General features: G+C 38.4%; 1 protein-coding gene across 2 annotated transcripts in view; it reads right to left on the bottom strand.

The window, feature by feature from the left end:
- Positions 1 to 11,281: 11,281 nt before the first annotated feature.
- The window catches only part of CCDC50 (coiled-coil domain containing 50), a 75,566-nt gene continuing 63,278 nt past the window's right edge, over positions 11,282 to 23,569 (bottom strand). For both annotated transcript variants that reach the window (XM_061166828.1, XM_061166830.1), the window contains 2 exons: positions 19,669 to 19,775; positions 11,282 to 17,653 (listed from right to left, as the gene is read on the bottom strand). In XM_061166828.1, coding sequence (XP_061022811.1) covers positions 17,634 to 17,653; positions 19,669 to 19,775 — 127 coding nt within the window. In that variant the 3' untranslated portion in view covers positions 11,282 to 17,633. The remainder of the gene's footprint in view (positions 17,654 to 19,668; positions 19,776 to 23,569) is intronic.

The raw sequence follows: 23,569 nt of genomic DNA, 5'->3' as shown, positions 1-23,569 counted from the left end.
CTAAGATGGTGACGGCCCTACTCAGCGCTGTGGGATTCAGCTTGGAGGTCAGGAGCCTGTAGGGACAGAGATAGACTGCGACAGGCACAGAGGTGATCAACAGTGCCAAGGCCCTGGTCTGTGTCACAAAAGGCCACTGAAGACCCAGCGATGACTACAGGGAGTCACTCTCTCCAAATATCTGAGGACCTGTCATGAGAAGAGAAAGCAAAACTGCTGGAGGGCTTAAGGTCAAATGACTGGAAATAAGGAAAACCGATTTATGCTACAGAAGGAAAAAACTCTTAACTCCTACAGCTGTCAGGAGGAAAGAAAAAGAGAAGAGAGAAGACAGAAGGGGAAGGGAGAGAAGAGAAAAGGAGGAGAGGGGAGCAGAGGGAAGGGGAGGGAAGGGGAGGAACTTACAGATTTTAACAAGAAGTTAGAGATCATGATAATCCTGCAGTTTGATCTTGAATATCTCCTGGCTTCTTTCTGTTTTTCTTTGCCCACTATTGAATTTATTATTGATGAACTCAGAACATCCTTCCAGTTTGAATATGTTCTGGCTTTTATCAATAAATATGTCTAAGTTTTTTCCCCTTAGTTTTGGTTGCAACTATCATTCATTGAATATTTTCTATGAAAAAGGCACTGTAAAACCAGAAATTTTATTCTATGAGTAGTGGGATTTCTCTATTAATAGTGCAAGTTCTGAATAATTCTTTTCATCATGGTTGATCAATCTCATCAGCTTTGAAACATGCCCGGATCTCTCTGAGCCCACATTCCCCTTAATGTAACCATGATTACATGGAATTAAATTCTATGTGCAGAAAAGATCCTGGAAATTTTATTCATAGTAAAAATACTAAAAAAAAAAACTTATTCATAGTAAAAAGTATCTGTGTTTCGGTGGGACTGGGGGGGTGATGCATTAATTGATGTAAATTCTACTTATCACAGTTATTAAAATTTCTGTAATTAGCACCTAATTCTTTCATAAGGTATTGGTTTTGTAAGAGTATGATTTTTCCTAACTGAACCTGGTTTTTATATCCAGCCAATCCAGTCAGTTAGAGTGCCGAGTCTCCAGTACGTCCAAGTTAAAGACGACCTGCCAGCTCCGAGCGCCCTCTGCTGGTAAGATTTGGGTACAACAGGCAAACTAATGGAATTTACAGTTAAGTGAAGGTTAGAATTCAAAAATGGCTGCGAGAAGGCGAGGGTGGGATGTTCTGAGAGAATAGCACTGAAACAAGTATACTATCAAGGGTGAAACAGATCACCAGCCCAGGTTGGATGCATGAGACAAGTGCTCAGGGCTGGTGCACTGGGAAGACCCAGAGGGATGGGATGGGGAGGGAGGCGGGAGGAGGGATGGGGATGGGGAATACGTGTAAATCCATGGCTGATTCATGTCTATGTATGGCAGAAACCACTACAATATTGTAAAGTAATTAGCCTCCAACTAATAAAAATAAATGAAAAAAAAAAAAAAAATAGCTGCGATGAGATGGTTGGATGGCATCACCGACTCAATGGACATGAGTTTGAGTAAACTCCAGGAGTTGGTGATGGACAGGGAGGCCTGGCGTGCTGCAGTCCATGGGGTCGCAAAGAGTCAGACACGACTGAGCGACTGAACTGAACTGAACTGAGGGTTAGAAAACACCATTTGTGGTATTGATCAGTCACTTTATAATTTACAAAATGCTTTCACTTCCATTGCTGTCTAAGAGCTAGTTAACATGTTAAAATGGAACTCTCCTAGTCTCCGTTTGAACTGATGTGATGTAATAGACCTGTGCTCTTTGTTGGAGGAGCCACTAGCCAACTCCAATTCCTATACTTGAAATGTTTGAATTGACAGGCTTTGTGAGTATAATACACACCATATTCCAGAACTTATTACTGGAAAAATTAAGGTTCAAATATTAAGTTTTGGGGAGTTCTCAGCTATTATTTTATTCAATAAGCTCTCTGCTGTCTTTTCCTTCTGGGATACCCATTACCTAGTGTCGCCCTTTCTAAAAGAATTGATTGTTCTTAGAAAATTTCCTCACATTTTTACATCTTGTCATTTCCCTTCTACTTGTATCATTTCTAGATTTCTATTTCAAGCTCACTCTGTCTCTCTTCCATATCCCCTGCTCAATTACCAGTGCTTTTAAATGAATTCTTCATCTCATTTATTAAGCTTTTCAGCTTCAGAATTTGTTTGGTTCTTTTTTCAGAATTTTAATTTCTTTGGTAAAGAAATTAATTTTTTCATCAATTAATCCTGTTCGTTAATTTTATCCCTGAGCTCATTAAATTGCTTTCCTGAATTTCCTTGCAGCTTGTTGATGACAGCTACTTTTGAATTCTCTGACAGATTCTAATATTTTGTGACTTTAAGTTTGGATTCTGAAGAACTGTCATTTTCTTTTTGTGATACGTTTTTGTGGTTCTTCACAGAGTCGGACACGACTGAAGCGACTTAGCAGCAGCAGCAGCCTGGTGTTTGATGAGCCGTCCTTTTGCTGGTGCATTTGAAGTAGTAAAAGCACTAAATACTACTAAGGTAGCATTTCTACTTGAGATAAAGCTCTTTTTTTTTTTTTTTTTCCTAACTTGATTCTAAAGAGTCAACGGGTTGGAAATGAGAGGCCTGTCTTTTCTTTCCCAGTAAGTGGCACCATAGCACAACGTTTTGGTTTCTCTTTGAGCTGTTTCTGGTTGTATCAGCCTCCACGGTCTCTGTAAGAGGTTTGGTCAAGTGCTCTGATGAGCACTGCTTGTGCCTTTGGGGATGCTGGCACTTTGCCTGGAGCACTAAGGTGGGGAGCACTTCTGCAACATTAAAGATCTTTTTAGTTTCGGTTTCTGCTGCCACAGCGGGAGAGAAATGGGAAGATGGGGAGCCAGGGCCTGCCTTGCCCTGTGTTGTCAGGTCCCACCTACCACCACTGCGGGCCACAGTCAGGGGGCTGAATCTGTGGGCACCGCCACAGTTGAAAAGATGTGGTATCAGATGCCACTGCCTCTACTGTTCAGTTGGGCTTCCCTGGTGGCTCAGATGGTAAAGAATCTGCCTGTCATGTGGGAACCCAAGTTCGATCCCTGGGTCTGGAAGATTCCCTGGAGAAGGGAATGGCAACCCACTCCAGTATTATTGCCTGGAGAATCCCCATGGACAGAGGAGCCTGGTGGACCACACTCCATGGGGTCGCAAAGAGTCGGACAGGACTGAGCGACTAACACCCACCTCTGCTTTTCAGTTACTTGTGGTCACAGGCACCACTACGGCTGGGGGGCTGGAGTCCTGCACACCACTCTTCCTGCTGATCCTGGGTTCTGTGGGGCTGCAGGCTCTTCTGCCATGTCCAGGGGACCAGACTACAGGCACAGCCTCCAGGGTTCCCCTGGGTTTATCTCCTCTGTTCCACCCACCTTTGGATGTACAGATGTGTGGAATTCTCTAGCATCCTGGAATGGTGGGTAGAGGCATCTTTGTTGAGTTGGGGATGTTATATTGGCTATAGATTGAAAGGGACAAAGGAAACACCTCACTCTACCATGATGCTGGCATTGTTCTCCTTTGTTCTTTTATTCTTCATCCTATCAACGCTTCCAGCCTTTCACCCCATCTTACAGTTCTCCAAAAGAGGACTCTGCTTCATAGTTTGTCTGCTTAAATAGTTTATTTGTATCACCTAAACTGTCTTCTTTAATCATTTTTCAACACTCTGCATAGTTATGGGGATCCCAAGAATGTCACGGTTGGGGAGGGCCTTATGAGTCTTCTTTCCATAGATCGATTCACCATGAAAACTGCACTGAGTTCCTACCATGTGTTAGATACTGTGCTGGGCAAGAATAAGATGCAGTCCTAGCCAGGGTTGTATTTGGTTAGAAATCACTATTTCTCAGTGTAGCCTATTTCACCTTGAGAAATTGTTTGTATTAGAAAGATTCTGTTTACATCTAAAATAGAATTATAAAACAGCCCGCATGTTTGGAGAAAGTAATTTCATTTTGATTGGAGCATAGCTTGATAGATAACTTACTACTTCCTGACGCAGCCTAACAGCTTTAACTGTTTGAAAATTTCACTGACCACTTTGTCAAAATCATCCTGGTAAAGTGAAGTTTGCAAATTTACAAAATGTTCCTCTTTTTCACTAGTAATATTTCTACTAAAGTTTGCTTTTTCTGAAATTTATCACAGCTTTCTTTTGGTTAGTGTTTTCATGGAACATTTTTTTTTCTTTCAATCTTTCTGAATCATATATTTTAAATATTTTTCTTATAAGCAGCATAAATTTGGATTTTCTCTGGAACATTTAGTTTACAAACAATGTAACTACTGAAATGTTTTGGTTTGAATTTACCGTCTAACTGCTGACTTTCTAATTATTGCACTTTTCCCATGTTCCTTTTAGATTGATTATATTTTATTTTTCCATTTCCTTCAGCATTTTCTATCTTAGTAGTCTTACATTCTTTTACTACTTTTTGTTGTTACAATAAAGGTTACAGAAAGCATATTTGACACACAAAGTCTAACAAAATTTAGCATTTTTACTCTTCCAAGATATCGCAGAACCTTTACCTTGCTACTATGTTCTGGGACCAGCAGCATAAATATCACCTGGGAGCTTGTTAAAATTCAAACTCTCCAGTCCCACTTTTGGGACTCCAAATTCTCCAGGCAATCTCCAGTCCACTTTTTCAAAAGTCCCACCTTTTGATCAAAATCTACGATTTAACAAGATCCCTAGGTGATTCATGTGTTGAAAGTTGGAGAAATATTGCTTTACGACACTTGAACTCCATCTACATTTTTATCATTCATATACAATTTTTATATCTTTATGTTTTAAACCGCCAAGATACCTTACCATTGTTTTAGATGGTCAGTATTCACTTATATTTACCAACAAATATATACTTTTCATTTATGTTTATTCTTTCTGTATTTCTGACTTTTCACCCAAGATCCTTCCGCTTTTGCCTGCAGAATGTATACACCTTTAGAGTAGCTTTTCATAGTTTTTGTTTCAAAATTTATTTCCTTATCATTTAAAAAACTTTATTATGGACGTTCATGGGTTCCGAGTTGCTGCAGTCATGTCCAACTCTTTGCAACTCTATGAACTATAACCGGCACAACCTCCTCTGTCCACGGGATTCTCCAGGCAAGAAAACTGGGATGGGTTGCCTTGCCCTCCTCCAGAGGATCTTCCTGACCCAGGGATTGAACCACAGTCTCTTGTCCCCTAAATTAGCAGGTGGGTTCCTTACTACTAATGCTCCTTATTATGGACATTTTCAAAGATATATAAAAATAGAGAGAGTTCAGTTCAGTCACTCAGTCGTGTCTGACTCTTAGTGACCCCATGGACTGCAGCATGCCAGGCTATCCTGTCCATCACCAACTCTTGGAGCTTGCTCAAACACATCTATTTAGTCAGTGATACCATCCAACCATCTCATCCTCTGTCGTCCCCTTCTCCTGTCTTCAATCTTTCCCAGGATCAGGGTCTTTTCCAATGTGTCAGTTCTTCACATCAGGTGGCCAAAGTATTGGAGCTTCAGCTTCAGCATCACTCCTTCCAATGAATATTCAGGACTGATCTCCTTTAGGATGGACTGGTTGGATCTCCTTGCAGTCCAAGGGACTCTCAAGAGTCTTCTCCAACACCACAGTTCAAAAGCATCATCATTTCTTCAGTGCTAGCTTTCTTTATAGCCCAACTCTCACATCCATACATGACTACTAGAAAAACCATAGCCTTGACTAGATGGGCCTTTGTTGGCAAAGTAATGTCTCTGCTCTTTAATATGCTGTCTAGGTTGGTCGTAGCTTTTCTTCCAAGGAGCAAGCATCTTTTAATTCCATGGCTGCAGTCATCATCTGCAGTGATTTTGGAGCCCAAGAAAATAAAATCTTTCACTGTTTCCATTGTTTCTCCTTCTATTTGCCATGAAGTGACAGGACCTGATGTCATGATCTTTGCTTTTTGAATGTTGAATTTCCGGATGCCATGATATTTGTTTTTTTGAATGTTGAATCCTAAGCCAACTTTGTCCCTCTCCCCTTTCACTTTCATGAAGAGTCTCTTTAGTTCTTCTTCACTGTAAGGGTGGTGTCATCTGCATATCTGAGGTTATTGATATTTCTCCCAACAATCTTGATTCCAGCTTCTGCTTCATTCAACAGGCACTTTGCATGATGTATTCTGCATATAAGTTAAATGAGCAGGATGACAATAAACAGCCTTGATGTACTCCTTTCCCGATTTGGAACCAGTCCATTGTTCCCTGTCCAGTTCTAACTGTTGCTTCTTGACCTGCATACAGATTTCTCAAGAGGCAGGTCAGGTGATCTGGTATCCCCATCTCTTTCAGAATGTTCCACAGTTTGTTGTGATCCACACAGTCAAAGGCTTTGGCATAGTCAATAAAGCAGAAATAGATGTTTTTCTGGAACTCTCTTGCTTTCTTGATGATCCAGCAGATGTTGGCAATTTGATCTCTGGTTCCTCTGTCTTTTCTAAATCCAGATTGAACATCTGGAAGTTCACGGTTCACATACTGTTGAAGCCTGGCTTGGAGAATTTTGAGCATTACTTTGCTAGCGTGTGAGATGAGTGCAATTGTGCGGCAATTTGAGCATTCTTTGGCATTGCCTTTCTTTGGGATTGGAATGAAAACTGACCTTTTCCAATCCTGTGGCCACTGCTGAGTTTTCCAAATTTGCTGGCATATTGAGTGCAGCACTTTCACAGCATCATCTTTAGGATTTGAAATAGCTCAACTGGAATTCCTTCATCTCCACTAGCTTTGTTCATAGTGATGCTTCCTAAGGCCCACTTGACTTTACATTTCAGGATGTCTGGCTCTAGGTGAGTGATCACACCATTGTGGTTATCTGGGTCATTAAGATCTTTTGTGTATATTTCTTCTGTGTATTCTTGCCACCTCCTTTTAATATCTTCTGCTTCTATTAGGTCCATACCATTTCTGTCTTTTATTGTACAGGAGGTAGTGGTCAAGACCATCCCCAAGAAAATGAAATGAAAAAATAGAATAGCATAATAAACCTGATTTACCCATTCTCAATTATTGATATGTGGCCAATCATTTCTTTTTTATACCTCATTTATGTTCTATCCCCTGACACCATATTATTTCATATGTAAGTATTTCAGTGTGTATCTCTGAAATAAAAGAACTCTTTTGTTTATAACACAACCCTGATATTATCAGACCCAAAAAAATTAATACTAAATTCCTAATATCAACAAATATCCAGTCAGTGTTCACATTTCCCAAATCACCTTATAGATTTCAGTCTGTTTTCAACTAAAGTATTGCTTGTATCTTATACCCTCCCAGTTCTCCATTGTCCTCACAAATATATTTTATTTTGAAGAATTTTTGCCATTTGTTTGATAAAATTATCAGTCTGAATTTTGCCATTCAATTTTATGTTGCTATTTAAAATGGTCCTCAATGACCTATACTTCCTATATATTAGTTGAAAAACACAGAAAGTTGGTAATTTTGTTGATACTGTTATTTTCATTTGGAAGGATATAATACCTAATTTTCCCTCCTTTTAGAATATCGAATGTTGGTGACCATTGTATAGATCTATTAATTTTTGAGAGTTGCAAAATGATTATATCATTCTGTCATTTTTTAAAAAATGACTACTAGTTAAAATGTTCTATAAAGGGAAATTTATCATAATCAACAATTCATTTATTCATCAATAAGGTATAGATCTTGATTTTTAAAAAATCAGCAGAATAAATCCTTGATTATCCCTCTTATTCACCAGTTTTCAAAATAATGAACTGACCCACAGCATTTGAGTAGCCTGGCAGTCTATAGTCCATGGGGTCACAAAAGAGTACAACATGACTTAGCAACTGAACACAAACAACCACAGCATCTACCACAGGTGATCAGTGCGGGTCGTTTTAAGCAGATAAAATCATTTTAAATCATTGGTTTAAACATATTTGATATGTTTCTATCCATTTCAGTTATTATCCCTGTTGATGCACAAAATATCCTCTCTTTGGCTGACTGGGGATATGTTGACACAACCTTAACTTCTTTGACAGCTTCCTAAGCTATGACAAACCAAGATATTGCATGAAAAAGCAGAGATATTATTTTACTAACAATGGTCCATATAGTCAGAGATATGGTTTTTCCAGTAGTCATGTACTATATTTGAGAGACCATAAAGAAGGCTGAGCATTGAAGAATCGGTGCTTTCGAATTGTGGTGTTGGAGAAGACTCTTGAGAATCCCTTGGACTGCAAGGAGATCAAACCAGTCCATCCTAAAGGAAATCAACCCTGAATATTCATTGGAGAGACTGATGCTGACGCTGAAGCTCCAATACTTTGGCCACCTGATGCAAAGAGCTGACTCACTGGAAAAGACCCTGATGCTGGGAAAGACTGAAGGCAGGAGAAGAAGGCATCAGAGGATGAGATGATTCGATAGCATCACTGACTCAATGGACATGAATCTGAGCAAACTCTGGGAGACAGTGGAGGACAGGGGAGCCTGGCGTGCTCTAGTCTATGGGCTTGCAAAGAGTCAGACAAGACTTAGTGACTGAACAACAGTTATTCTATTTTTAATTTCTTAAGGAACCTCCACACTGAGGTTTGCTAAGAGAGTAGATCCCAGGTGTTCTCCCCACACACACACAGGTAACTATGAGAGGTGGTGGTTATGCTAGTTTGACTGTGATAATCACTTCACAATGTATATGTACATCAAAACATCACACTGTACCTCTTAAACATGTATAATATTTGTCAAAAATAAGCACAGTTTGTTTTTTTTTAAAGGATACAAGGTCAGAAATGAGGCCTTTCAAATGAATGCCTAGGAAGTTTGTGGTTTTCCAGGCCCCCAGTAGTGCATGAGATTCTTCTCTTTCCAGAGCATCTTAAAGGAACCCAACACATCTTGACAGGATCCTAGAGTGTTACACCTGAAGGAGTGTGTACAGATTACCAACCCTCACTCCAACAAGCTTATCAGTAGGAAGATTAAGTGGTATCCCAGGGCCCTGAAGCAAGTTCACAGCAAAGCCAGGACTAGGACCCAGGAGGCCTCCTTACTCCTGTTGATTTCTTTAGTCATGGCTTTCCTGCATGTTTGTTTAAGAATGTGACTCAGATATAACAGGGAGGAAACACGTGATCTTTCTGCCCATTATATGTGGGTGCTGCTGCTGCTGCTAAGTCACTTCAGTCGTGTCCGACTCTGTGCGACCCCATAGACGGCAGCCCACCAGGCTCCTCTGTCCCTGGGATTCTCCAGGCAAGAACACTGGAGTGGGTTGCCATTTCCTTCTCCAATGCGCGCATGCATGCTAAGTCGCTTCAGTCTTGTCCGACTCTATGCGACCCTATGGACAGCAGCCCACCAGGCTCCTCTGTCCACAGGATTCTCCAGGCAAGGATACTGGAGAGGGTTTCCATTTCTTTCTCCAGATATGTGGGTGAGATTTCTTCAAATCCCTACCCTATGACATGGTGTAGCCCCAAGTCCTCTGAGATGTCTCCAAATTTCCAGAGTATAGAAGGTGGCTAAGATTCTTCTGGATGCCTTTAAAGGAGGGGGTATCCCGTGTGCTTCCTCTCCACACCACACGGCCGGAGCCTGACACTCAGACCCAGCCATATGCACAAGACCTATCCAAGAATACTGGGTACCTCCTGCTGCAGATTATAGGAAGTTACCTTAATTATGTACTTAAAGTTTTAATTGTCTTCTGGGTGTGCAAACTTTTATCCCTACCAAGCTTCATCCCTTCTTTAGAAACTGAAGGCTGAATTCAGCACACCGAATTTCTTCAAATTAAAAAAAAAAGAAAGCAATGTCTGCGCATCACTGGTGCTCCTTAGGTGTCTGGCACTGACGGTTAAAACAGAGCAAAGAGCAATTTTGCTCAGGCAAAACTGAGGGTATTTGGGAAAAGGACTTGCAATTTGCGACAAGCAAACTATGTTGAAACATAAGCAAGTCAGGAGAACAAAGTGAAGGGCTGTTTCAATCAAAAGTTTGTTTGAGGAGAATGAGATTTCAAAGTGGTGGCGTCTTCTCGTTGGCTGAAACCTAGAGCAGCTTAGAGTTGCCAAGTGAGAGAGGAAATCTTCCTTCCTCCTGCTGAATTACAGGAGCAGCAATGCGTGGGACGTGTGAGAGCCCTCCTCTCGTGGCTTCCCAACTCCAATTTTGGATTGGGTTTCCTTAGCACATTTTCACAGTAGTATAAATACATAATAGGGATCACTTAGACTCCCTGTAACATTTGCCAAAGAAGAAAGTGAAGTCTAGGGTCTGGTTCAGGGAAACTAAATAGTTCTCTCTCTTAAATCAGTTTAATAGTCATTGAAAATAGTGTCTTAGTTTTAAGTAACCAGCTGAATTTCTGCAGAATCAGTTTCCACATCATGGCTAGTCTAGCAAACAAAATTAGATAAAGAAACACACCTCATAAAGCTAAAATGTACAATAAATGGTAGTTATTATCAATGTCTATTTTCAACATCCATGGAATACGTATGTGGTGCAGACTGTTTTTGGCCTCATGGAGTGTAATCATTCGGATTATTGTGTGAACTTTCACTCATGTTTTTCTCTCAAATAAATCAGCCAAGCTATCAACCACCACACACAAAACAAAGCCATTTCTCTAATGGTTTAGATTTGGGAATACTTGTTGAGTACATTGAGTTGAATACATTGAGTTAATGTACTAGACATCAATGTACGCTTCCCTGGTAGCTCAGCTGGTAAAGAATCTCCCCGCAATGCAGGAGGCCCCAGTTCAATTCCTGGTTCAGGAAGATCCCCCGGAGAAGGGGCAGCCTACCCTCTCCAGGATTCTTGGGCTTCCCTGGCACAGCTGGTAAAGAATCTGCCTGCAACGTGGGAGACCTGGGTTTGATCCCAGGGTTGGAAAGATCCCCTGGAGGAGGGCATGGCAACCCACTCCAGTATCCAGTATACTTGCCTGCAGAATCCCCATGGACTGAGGATCCTGGCAGGCTACAGTCCATGCGGTCACATAGAGTTGGACACAACTGAGTGACTAACACAGCACACAGGCATCAGTATAATGTTATATACGGTTACAGTAACCAGTATAAGAGAAAAAGCTACTGTTGTTAAATGATATTTTAGGGTTAACTTTATAAAGAAGAAACAAATGAATGTTCACAGAACTCCCCAAGTCCTTGAATGCAGTAAAGAAAACATGAGACAGAGACCATTGATGTAACAAATGAGTGACTTTATTAAGAGAAAATGACAAGGTTGGTGTTTGCCACCAACCATTCAGGAAAACAAGCACACAGACTTATACAATACTTTGGTTTAAAAATTATTCATAATATCAATGTTAAACCTGATGTTAAAGGAATCAAATGGGAAGCGAGGTGTAAAAAATGAAACACTGAAACACAAGCTTGCATAGATGAACAGATGGAGATGTGTAAGTGGCACTGAAGGAGGCTTGAGTGCTGGTCAGACATCGCCACCTCAGCCGCCCAAGACACAAGGACGTCTCCAGGACCGTGTTTCTCGCTTCCCCCAAAGGCGTCATGAGCAGGAATGTGTGCTGCATGAAGGTGAACCGAAACAGTCTGTTTCCATAAGCCTCGTCCAGAAGGGTGCACACACACCTGCCAGGACCCGGTATCAGTCCCCTTTAAGGCATCCACAGTGTCTCTCAGTTTCATTAATCTCTGGACAGGCATGTGATTTGAGGTGGCCTCCTCTTTTTCTGAACTGAGGCCAGTAACTCTATTCCATTAAGGTTCTGTTCAATTCTGTGAAATTCAAAGCTGCCTTTCCCCGAGGGCTTGGCTACAAACTGTTAAGTGCTTGGGATAACATCTCACTTGTTTACACATCCACATTCTAAATGTCAAAGGGCTTTTTACCAAAGCATCCAAAACCTTTTGGGCACTGTGCAGTTATTAATCTCTCTCTCTCAAGAGCGTACTTTCCCAAATTTTGAGACAAACGACAGCACACCTCAAACTTCCTAAGCGACTTGATTCATATGAAAAACTCCTGTACTTTATAATTCAGCACCCATCAAAATACAACAGTGTGTTGGGATGGATTCTTCTAAAGGACAACTGCATTTACAGAGAATTCTCACTTTGGAATATCATTTTTATATCCTATCATCTCATAATACTTCATGAACAAATACTACTTTGCTTTTAAGAGGCAGGTGGAAAATACAGCTATAGCTGGGAAATGGCATTCGGCTTTCAGTTGACGGCAAACCTTAAGTTATAGCCTACAGGGATCCCAGCGACTAATTCAATGAGAAATTTAAAAAATTCTAACATCAAAAACCTTCCCATTATATATAATAGCTAGGAACTATTTTAGCAATTATGGTCCAAAACTCAGGGCAACAAAAGCTTCTCCCAAGCATATGAGGTGTAACAGTATATCCTCTCAACTCTCTCTTCGCTGTCCTTAACCCTTGCTCTTTTGTGAAGGAAATGTCACTCAGACCCTGTCTTTCAATTCTTCCATTCTTTCTATATGAACCTCTGCAATGAGTCATGGGGCACCAAGTTACACAATTAACTCTGTCCTTATCTGAAACGCTGAAATCAGCTCAGTGCCAGCTCCTCAGGCTATGCAAATTTACTCAAAAGTGAGAGAAACATTTTCTAGTTTGCTGAGAATACACAAAAACATTTAAGTCTATTAGGAACATATTTCTAGGCAGTGTTCACAAATATTTAAGGGCAGAGTGATCTTTAGGACCAGACATTTCCACAAATCAACATGATTACTTAAATGACACTGTATTACTCTGTGGCATCAAATGCAAGCCTAAAGAAACCACTCTGGTGTCTTCCCTACCCTAGCAAAAGATTTTCTGATTTTCTCTTGAAAGTAATAAAACAGAAACACTTTTCATATCAACAATCTGCCATTTGAGTAAATGTCTCTGTTTTGTTTGGTTTTTCTCCTTTTCTGTTACGTCTGTATACATTTCAATACACAAGAGTGTTAGCAACATTTTTACAGAATAACTGACTTCACTGCCTAACAGAACCTTTGGAAACATCTTCTACACAAACACCATAGGAAATGAAGACAGTCAACTCTCAACTATTCAGGAAGTGATCACCTGAAGAATAAGCTCAGGAAATTCTCACTCTCCGACTACCAGCCTTCCTGATCATGCCACTGCTCATTCAGACTGAGAGGCAATCTGAAATGAAATGGCACACCTGTCACTGTCCGTCACCCACAGCTCGGTGGGAGGAGGTCCAAAACGTCCGATGACACGGATGTTTGGGGCTCACCTGTGAATTTGATACCTCAATGGAGAGTTGACAGTCACTCATCTAAGGAAATACAGTACACTGATCTTGGTCAGAATCAAACTAATTTAAGGCAATACTGCTCCTCACAGACGTTGCTGACCTAAGTGTAAGTCTCATAAGAGAAGTGACTCTGTAGAAGTGAGGGTTTCCTTCTTTACCCTTCCCTTCTTGACTTCTCTAGAAATAAATCTACCATTTCTAATGAGAGTTAAATGGCAGGAGCAACAGCAGCCTCAAGTCTTCCCTTTGATGATCTTATGTACCACCAGGGATGAAAGAGACTCTTTCTGGAGAGCCCTGGGTGAGACTGAGCCCTGCGCATCACCATCAGGACAGTCTCCATGTGCGTCTCCCTGCCCAGCTGACCTACGATAGACGAGGGAGGAAAAAGATCCTGTCACCAGTAAGACCAGCAGTTACGGCTTTCAGACACAGGCACCGCCAGACAGAAGGAAAAATGGCATCACTTTATCTAATCACTCCTCTGACTCTGAGCTGTAAGCAATAAATAGACAAAGTATTAGTAAAAATGTTCGGGTTTTTTTGTTTTTTGCTCAAACACCTGGTTTTGATTTTTGTATGTTTGGTTCTAAAAAACTGATGTTATCAGGATAGTACACACTATGTAACAGTGAAATCTATTGGAAGGGTTCCCTTTCTACATTAAAGTCCCCAACACAAACCAAAGGGAAACAAGCCTTTGAGAGCACGTTCTGTTTTGTCCTCAGTTCTTCAGAAAGCTGCTTACGTGGCAGTCTCATGCTTTTAGTAGGCTGAGGATATTACAATCACTACAGTTACCTTTCAAGAAAATCAACACTGAATAAATGAATAATCTCCCCCAATGTGGTTTTTATATAAAGGCAACACTCATTAAAAATCAAGGTCCTAAAATGTTAACCACTCTTGTGGTAAACTGAATGCACCATATTATACCAGGGGTTTCTAAAGAGCAATTTGGCACAAAACAAAATTCGGAGAATATCTGACAGCATTAAAGAAAAATAATTATCAGTTAAACATTAGTTTTATACTGAAAAGTCCCGACATTGTGCAAAAGGTATGGACAAAGTCAGCAATGGATTTATTCATCATCCAGGTCTGCTGCAGGCCAGGCAAAGAAAAGAGGAAAACAGGTTCTGTTCCTAATTTTCTCAATTGAGTTCAGTGGAGCACAAGGCCCAAGGTCTCGCTTTTTGGAATATGTTGATCTAGATCCAAGTGGCCACTGCTATTCTTGAAAGGTTTTCCTCTTGGGAGCATCTATCCATATCTTTTCTACTTCAGATGTTTCCCTATGATCAAAACCCATGAAGTCTTTTCTGCAGTTCATCTGCTGCTGGTTATTGTAAATTCACTTGATAAATATTAAGTCACTGTGTGCAAAGTCACATCCTAAAAATCTCAGTGTCATTTTAAAGCATATGAAGCAACCATCCAGTCACCCAATAAAATTATGTCTAACAACAATTTGACAATACAGTCATATTTTTTTCCAACCAGAACATTTAAACTGACCCTTTTCTAACCTTGCTTCCAGGTGATTACTTACAAAAAGTTAGGTTGGGGTGATGGGGTGTCCTTGTCCAGCAGCCTCAAGATAAGGCTCCACGACACACTGTGCTCATTCGGTAACACTGATGTTAATGGGGTCTGGCCCCTGGGAGAACAGAGGTATGGAAACAGGGAGATTTTCCAAGACCAGAAGGATTACTTTACATCACAACATTAAAGCATAATACACTGTGGATCTAAAAATTAAACTGCGTGTGTTCCAGCAATAGGAAAAGAAATAAAATAAATGCTTCCATATTTATATAAAAATGACAAGTGGAAAGCAGAGAACACAGTGAAGATGTTTGGCAGTTTCTTAAAATAAAGTGCTAGTTGCCTCTAAATGGGGCTTCTCAGGTGGCGCAGTGGTAAAGAATCCACCTGCAATGCAGGAGACCCAGGTTCGATCCCTGGGTTGAAAGATCCCCTGGAGTAAGAAATGGCAACCCACTTCAGTATTCTTGCCTGGAATATTCCATGGACACACACAGTTGCTTCTACAGTCTCAAAATTAACAATAATTAACAATTACACTATTTGAATGAGAATAAGAGGAATTCAACTGGTTGTTTGATATGTCTTCTTATTCACAGGGAAAGAATTACTCTGATACTCCTTAAAAAGTGTTTGCTTTACAAAAAAAAAAAAATTAAATTAAATTAAAATATTTTAAAACTCTCATCTTTTAAAAACATTAAAAAAAATAATGAATTTTTAATACAGATGTTGAATTGTGTGTAACAAGGGAAATACTACCTTTGGTCACTTACTAACATAGCTGAAACACTAACATCCTGGTTATGTGTAAAGTGACCTGACATTTTTTGAGTAAAATACACCCAGTTAGCATTTTACAGTAATAAATATGATTGCATGAAGTAGTACATGAAAGGATAAATGGAGAATTTGAAAAGAAGAACTGATCATTGTATGAGATAGAAAAATAAACATTTATAAAATAAAAATATGGCAAATGATGTTGCCCATTTGCCTGATTTTCAAATAAAAATACATTGTTTTTCTTTTCTTTAAAGCTACCATAAAAAACTTTTTAAAACATGAAGCAAAATCACAGGGCAGACAAAGAAAAATATAGCATTACCAAGAATCAACAAGGCCTAACCTTTGATATTGAAAACATCCTCTGGAATTTGATTTAAGGCTAGGACCTCCATTTGGTCTCCTCTTGTCTATTTAACTGGAGATTTTTCTTCCTCAGTCATTTCATCTTGGACATGCAAAGTTCTGTTCTTTTCCCTTTCCCTATTTCTCCAAAATGATTACAACCTTAACGGTTTTATTTCTAGATTATTATTTTCTCAAAACTTAACTCTTAAGTATCCTTTACTTAAGTTTATACAATCTAAAAACTATGAAACTAAAGCTATTCCTCAAAATGAAAAACCCAAATCCTCTGAGAAGCTAGTCTAAAAAACTTCGTGAATATTGCCCAACTAGAAAGACTATTTCAAAAGATAAGGCAAACAGAAGGCAGTTCCCAGCCAGAAAGGAATGGATTAACAACTTTTTTCTCAAGTATAAATACGCTGAATATACAGCATGACTGATATTTATGTTAACTAACTGGTATGGAAAAAGAAGCATTTCCATGAGGCTAGAAGATTAACAAAAATCCCAGATTTCCTGAAGAGGGGTTTAAGGTCTGGCACAAAGAAATCCAATGCCCATGTGTCACTAACATATGTGCAGGACCAAATACTTGGATGAAGAGCTTCTTTATCAACTTCAAGTCCAATTAATCTGCTTATTGACAGATAACACAAAATATTTTTGAGAAGTTGCCAAGCAATGCTGTTATGTTTTATATGCAAGAGGAAAAATTCAATCTTATAGCCAGAGAAAATGACAGCATCATTACTTATATAAACACCTTTCCAATTCTAATTCCCTTGGCTTTATACGTAAATGTAAAATAAGAGAAGGGATACAAAATTTTTCATCTTTAATTGATCTTGCAAACTTGAGTTAAAACTTCTTAGAATTAAATTTTTGCCAATAAGTACTAAAAAAATGGTTCAATGCCCAGAGGCGTCAAAATTTTTGCTATTGAGGAGGCAATGGCAGAGACGGTGTTATTGAATGACATCTAGGCCAATTTTCCCAGGAGGGTGTGTAAGGATACATAAAACCTCTATAGTCAGTTACATATTTCAACTGTTCCTTTTTTTTTTCTTTTTAAATACTTTATGGTTGTGATTTTTTTCTTTCCCTGAATAGAAAAAAAAAAAGCAAAAGTCGCTTATCTTTTAATATATCATACACTAATGCACCAAAAAGCTATTTCTTATATTCTTTTATTCTGCATTGCATCCAAACATTATGTTTTACTTCAGTCACTACCTCCACAAAATCCTAATTGCTAAGTAAAGCCTATTCATTAAATATCAATACTCCATACCTAATGAAAATGGCATTTTATAGAGCTCTTAGATACTACACCCCAGGAAGCATATGCTCCATAGAGATGGCCAATATTCAGAAGCTAGATTTTCTTGTACTGCCCAAGTGATCAGGAATAACCAAAACATTTTAAATGAATGAAAATTATTCATGGTTCAAAAAACACTTGAGGATAAATCTCAGGAATACAAAAGAGAGGAAGAAAAAAATAAGCGTGGAATGTGTTCTGTATCATCCAGTAATTTTGCTACAGTGAGTCCATTTTCAAGGCAGATTCCTAGGTTTTTACCGTTTATAATGGAAACCTGAGGAGAGAAGGAAAAAGGAAGAAAAACAATTAAGGAAAAAATCTCAGAGACACTGTTTTTCTCCCTGTTCAAATAAAACAATGCATTTCAAATGGTTCATGTGTTTTGTTTTTTCTTGGTTGTAAGCATACAAATTGGCTCTCCATATCTGTGGGTTCTCCATCCAGCATGGATTGAAAATATTCAGAAAAAAAACAAAATCCCAGAAAGTTCCAAAAAGCAAAACTTGAATTTGACATATGTTTGAAGTATTCACAGAGCATTTACATTGTATTATGCATTATTAATATAAGTAATCTAGAGATGATTTAAAGTTTAGGGGAGGGTGTACGTAGGTCATGTGCAAATACTATGACATTTTATCTAAGGGGCTTAAGAATCCAGGGATTTTGAGATCCTCGGGAATTCTGGAACCAATCTGCTGCAGAGAGGTACCTAGGGAAACTGTACGTATATTCAGAATCAATGTCTTGGTTTAGTATTATGTATCAAATGTATGGCAAGGACATGAATGCACCCCCTAAAAGTAATGCTTGTATATAATTTGAGAAAGAAATCATGAGTTAAACAAGGGATGCTGAAAAGGTCACCAACTGATGAAAATCGTAGTGTATGGGTTGTTTTGATAATGTTCAACTAATCTCATCTTTTTGTCTTATTCTCAACATTGGATAAATGGCAGAATGATAGGGGAACAGGAGAAGGAGAGCTGTTTGTTATTTTTATTTTTAATTGGAGGATAATAAGGAGAGATTAAAAAAAATACAACGTCTGGCAAAATGTGTCCCCCAAAATTCTAATTTAAAGGGTTTGGAGTGGCACCTGTGCATTGGTATCTTGTATATCACTGCAGAAAAGAAAATTTAAGTAAGCTTGGAAAGGTAATCATTAGATTTGGGAAAAGATAATGAAAACATCACCTAAGAAATCTTCAAAAAACATAAAAAATAAAAAACATCAACTAATAAGACCTAATATTTGTGAAGTCTTTGCAATCTGCTTTCATGTATTTTACTTCTATAATCCTGACAATGCTGACACCATTAAAATCACCTATATTTTTAGATGAGCAAATTAATATAAGAAACTACATTTTCATTATCTCATTTTATGACTGTCATAAAATTACACATTAAGTCAATGCCTATCATTGGTAAAGGAGACAGACCTGATTATTCCTTTTATTTTAAAGATCTGGTCCAACTTAGATCTCATGTTCTTTCCTCATTTTCTTTGCCCCATTTTTCTTCACCCCATTTTTTTTCTGTGTGATGTTTCTGTGATGCGTATGTGTATCTGTGTACTTTAATCTAATTAAGAGAGAGTCATGGGCTGATGGGGAACAAGAGCCAGGACAGTAAAAGTCCAAGAGATCTAAATGGGGGACAAAGCCATCCATTAAGAATCTGATAAAAGCTATGAACTCTCCCAGAAGAAAATGCAAATACTGTTGACCCCTGAACAATGCAGGTAGGGTTAGAGACACTGACCCTTCGCATGGCTGAAAATCCACGTACAATTTACAGAGGCCCTCTGTGTATTTGTTTGCTGACCCAACCCACATGGATGGTATAGTACTACAGTATTCACTACAGGAAGAAAAAAAAAAATTCCATGTATAAATGGACACTCAAGCGGTTCAAAACTGTGTTGTTCAAAGCTCAACTAAGTGCACACAGAAAATCCCATCCAATTTAAGGTGTCTGCTTCCTATTTTTAAATCATTTTTTTGTTTATTTTTTAATAAATGAAGAATAACATAATGATATCCTCCAGTAGATCTTCCCAACCCAGGAGAATCGAACCGCTATCTCCCGTATTACAGGCAGATTCTTCACCAACCGAACTATCAGGGAAGCCCTCTAATAAATGAAGAATAATATAATGATTTCCTCAGAAGAAGACAAACTTATTTTTCCACTCTAGTGATCTATAATATAGCACCTGGCTTTTTCACTATAGCATGGTGATTATTAAAAAAGATTTTACAGCTGAAAATACACTTGTCTTACCTTTATGAGAAGACTCTGACTTTGAGTAGTGACGTGTGGGATTATGCTGGTTTCCAGAAGGAGTGCAATCCAAACCCTCAGCATCGGTCATGGCAGGTGGTGGTGGCCTAAGAAAAGTCAAGATTTAAAGAGCTATTCTACATAGTGATGACTACGATTCTACCCCTCACTGGATCACTTAGAAAACACAGTTTTGGTGGAGATGCAAAGCCAGAATATTTCAGAATCCTCATGGTAGTTCCTAGCCAGTTGTATAACCTTGGATAAATTATTTAACTTGTTTGTTTTGATGCACATAATTCAATAAAAACAAGTATCTTCTGAGCATCTAATAAGTGTGAGGGCATTGTGCTAATAAGTGTGAGGCACTGGCAGGCTTTCCAGGTGGCTCAGATAGTAAAGTATCTGCCTGCAATGCGGGAGACCTGGGTTCAATCCCTGGGTCAGGAAGATCCCCTGGAGGAAGGAAATGGAAACCCACTCCAGGATTCTTGCCTGGAGAATCTCATCGACAGAGGAGCCTGGCGGGCTACAGTCCACGAGATCACAAAGAGTCGGCCACGACTGAGCAATTAATACATTCACATTCATTCACTGTGCTAAGGGATAGATAAACAAAGATTCATAAGATAGGATCACTGCCATTAATGAGAAATATATTTTGTTTTCGCAGGTTTCATCAAGAAAAAGAGAAAGAAAGGAACAGACAGATGGGGGAAGAAAGTAATTAAGGGAGAGAAGGCTGCAGCTAAGAAGGGAGGGAGATGGGACATTGGTCAACACAGAAAATTTAAAGCAAAGTTTGTTTCACCACTAGGTGGCAGAGTAGAGCTTAGAGAAGGAAAGGACAGTTTTAATACATGTGCAAGCAACTTCATGTCAAAACAAGACAACAGTAAAAAAAAAAAAATGGGAAATTTTTAAGACTCCAAACTTTTATTAATTATATAACAGATTTCTGCAGACACGTGGCATTGATAAAGCTGGAAAACAAAATCTCTCATTTTTTTGGTGTTTCCCAAAGGTGTGCTCAAACTGTGTGTTAACAGCATGGAATCATTTGTTTATAAATATTAGAAATTAAATAAGTGTTTTTCTTTCATTATTCACAGACACTTAGAACATTCACCTTTAAAAAGTAACGTAAGTCTTGGCAGGTAAAGTTGAGACAAAGCAATCTGACTCCGGAATTAAGAATATTAACTAAAGAAGTAACGTACACTCAAGAAAACAGGATTTGTAATCAGGGTGGCAGGGTCTATATTTTACTCTTTTCACTATCTTCATTAGATGACCAAATACTGGAGAAACGCAAGGCAACTGGCACTGTCAGAAAAACTCTTCACCAAGGAAAGGGATGCTGAGGTGCTGAACAAATGTTAGGATGCCAACAAATGCTCTAGGATCCCCCCATGAGGATAAACAAATCAGTCTAGGATACCCTCAGTTATCTGGTGTGCTGTTTTATTAATTTTTTGCTTATGTGGAGAACAAATCTTGGGTTAATGCTTCAAGGGGTCCTACCAAATTATTTGTTGCACTGGAGACAGTTATTTCAGTTAGGGGTATTTAAATTCAAAGTTGGAAAAATCTTGTTAACTAATAGTTTGTTTTATAGTTTCCGATGTATTAGGATTACCTGTTTCTAACTGTTCTTATGAAATGATTTATATATTTAAGCTAGTGATAAAACCAAATATACTTCAGAATTCACTCAAAATTCATTTCTTCAAGAAGCCTTCCCAGACACCAGACTAGGTTAAATGTCTCCTTAGGCTCTTCCAACAACCTGCATTTTTCATCCTTAGCATTTAACACAATTATAGTAGTTAGCTGCATAATTGTTTGTTTAGATTATAAATTTCATAAGAGCAAGAAAATTTTTGTTGACTGCCACTTACTCTGGGTCTGGGCAATTATTATGGGGCTCAATAAATACTGGATAAATGAATAAGTGGAGAAAAATATATTTCATATTCATAAGAACACTGTAGGAACCAAATGACATTTATAAAATCCTTAAGTTTTTCTAAAGGAAAAATACAAAAACAAAATACCAAGTAGCATTATTAATACAAAATCCTATAGTTAAAACAGGTTAGAACTTAGGTTAAAACTTTTTCCAATTACAAAGAATTGGAGTTAATTCAGATTGCCAACTAGTTTTCCGTTTTTTAGAGCAGAAGTCTGTAACGGACAATGAAAATGACTTCTACCCATGACTGTTATAAGCTCTACATGAGAACCTGCCTCCCCTGTACCACTGTTAGTACTACACTGAAGAAAACATCTCGAACTAGCAAGCTCCATGTTTCTCAATCCCTGAAACCATCTCTTTCTGTACAAATGGTTAACTCATCTTCCACCATGATTAAATGCGAAAGAGGAAACCACAGACTCTAACCTTAACAAAGCATACCTTCTAACATTAGTTGTACAAGTTATCTATAATAAGATCATAAGCTATAAGTTTTAACTATGAAAATACAAGTTTCATAAGATTCTTATTCATTTTGCTTTGCCATAGTCTTTCTGCAAAGAAAGATTTTTTTTAGTATTTATTTATTAAAAAAAATAAAAAATTTTTTATTTTAATAGTTAAAGACAAATATTCGTCTTAAGTCAGAAAACAACTTCAGTTTTACTAGTCATAGGCCACTTTTCACTCATTTACAATGGCCAGTTTTAACACAGGATCATTTGATTATTCGTTCTTTCAATATATCAAATATTTTTAAGAGAACCCATTACATTTCAGAAAGTTGTTTTCAACTTTAATAAATCCTTTAAATAGACATTTCAGGCTGTTCTATCATATGCTGTCAAAAATACTGGTGTTCTAAAAAGTCCAAGGACTTCAAAGGCTGCAGAATAACTCTAAGATGATTTTAATTCCCTTTATTTAAAAAAAAAGAGGCATAATAAGCAACACCTACCTATTTACCTACTGAGAACAGATTAGTTCTTCTTATTTTACTTGGATGTTGTGCAGGGATATAAATAAAGCTGAACTAAATCTAAAATTTGCTTTAAAAGACATTTGGAATGTGGGTAACTAAAAGCTATAAGAAGAACCAACTGTATACAATTAGACAAACTACACTACTGTGCCCTAAATGTTTTACAATCTGATATAATTTTCTGAAAGGTATTATCTTCTAAAAGCCCATGGGTTTAAAAACCAGAGTATGGCTTTTCAAGAACATTAAATATATTATTTAAGGAAATAAGTCTAGTAGTTCAATCGTGAACAGTGAGTGACAACAAGAGTGTATATTTTTCAATGTCATAAAACTTATGCTTTAACAATTAGTAAATATATCAATAATCAGGACCAAAATACTGTACAAAGTTTCAATAATTTAGAGTTTTCAAATGTTAGATTTAGTGTTACTCTTGTCTTTTTCTATTTAACATTCTCTCTTCCTCTTCCAATAAGTTTTTCCTTGAAAAGCAACAGAAAACAATAAAGAAAAAATAAAGGCTGCTTCCCCAAAGACTTAAATGTTGACAATTTGCAGTGGAAAAGGGGCAGTTGCTCCATAACCACAACCCCAGACTGCCTGAGAGAAGTTACAAAGTATACGTATACTGTGACCACGTATACTGTGGCCGCAGCTAAGTATACGTATACTGTGACCACGTATACTGTGGCCGCAGCTACCGGCTGCAGTGGGAGGAGGAAGAGTCTGCAATGCCTGAAGTGAGTATTTGCCTAGGACACCGAGACTCACACAGAAATGAACTTAGACGTGTGTAAATGTCATGCACACACCAATGTGATCATGGAACTCAGTAAACATTTAAAACCTGAGATTTTACTTAAGAAAATGGTTAATCTCATCCCTTCTTAACTGAGGGCAATCAATTAGTGACTCCAGAGATAAGAACTGGTCCTAAC

Source organism: Dama dama, chromosome 19 (genome assembly GCF_033118175.1).
Source record: "Dama dama isolate Ldn47 chromosome 19, ASM3311817v1, whole genome shotgun sequence".
Lineage (NCBI taxonomy): Eukaryota > Metazoa > Chordata > Mammalia > Artiodactyla > Cervidae > Dama > Dama dama.
This window is presented reverse-complemented; position numbering and strand designations above follow the sequence as displayed.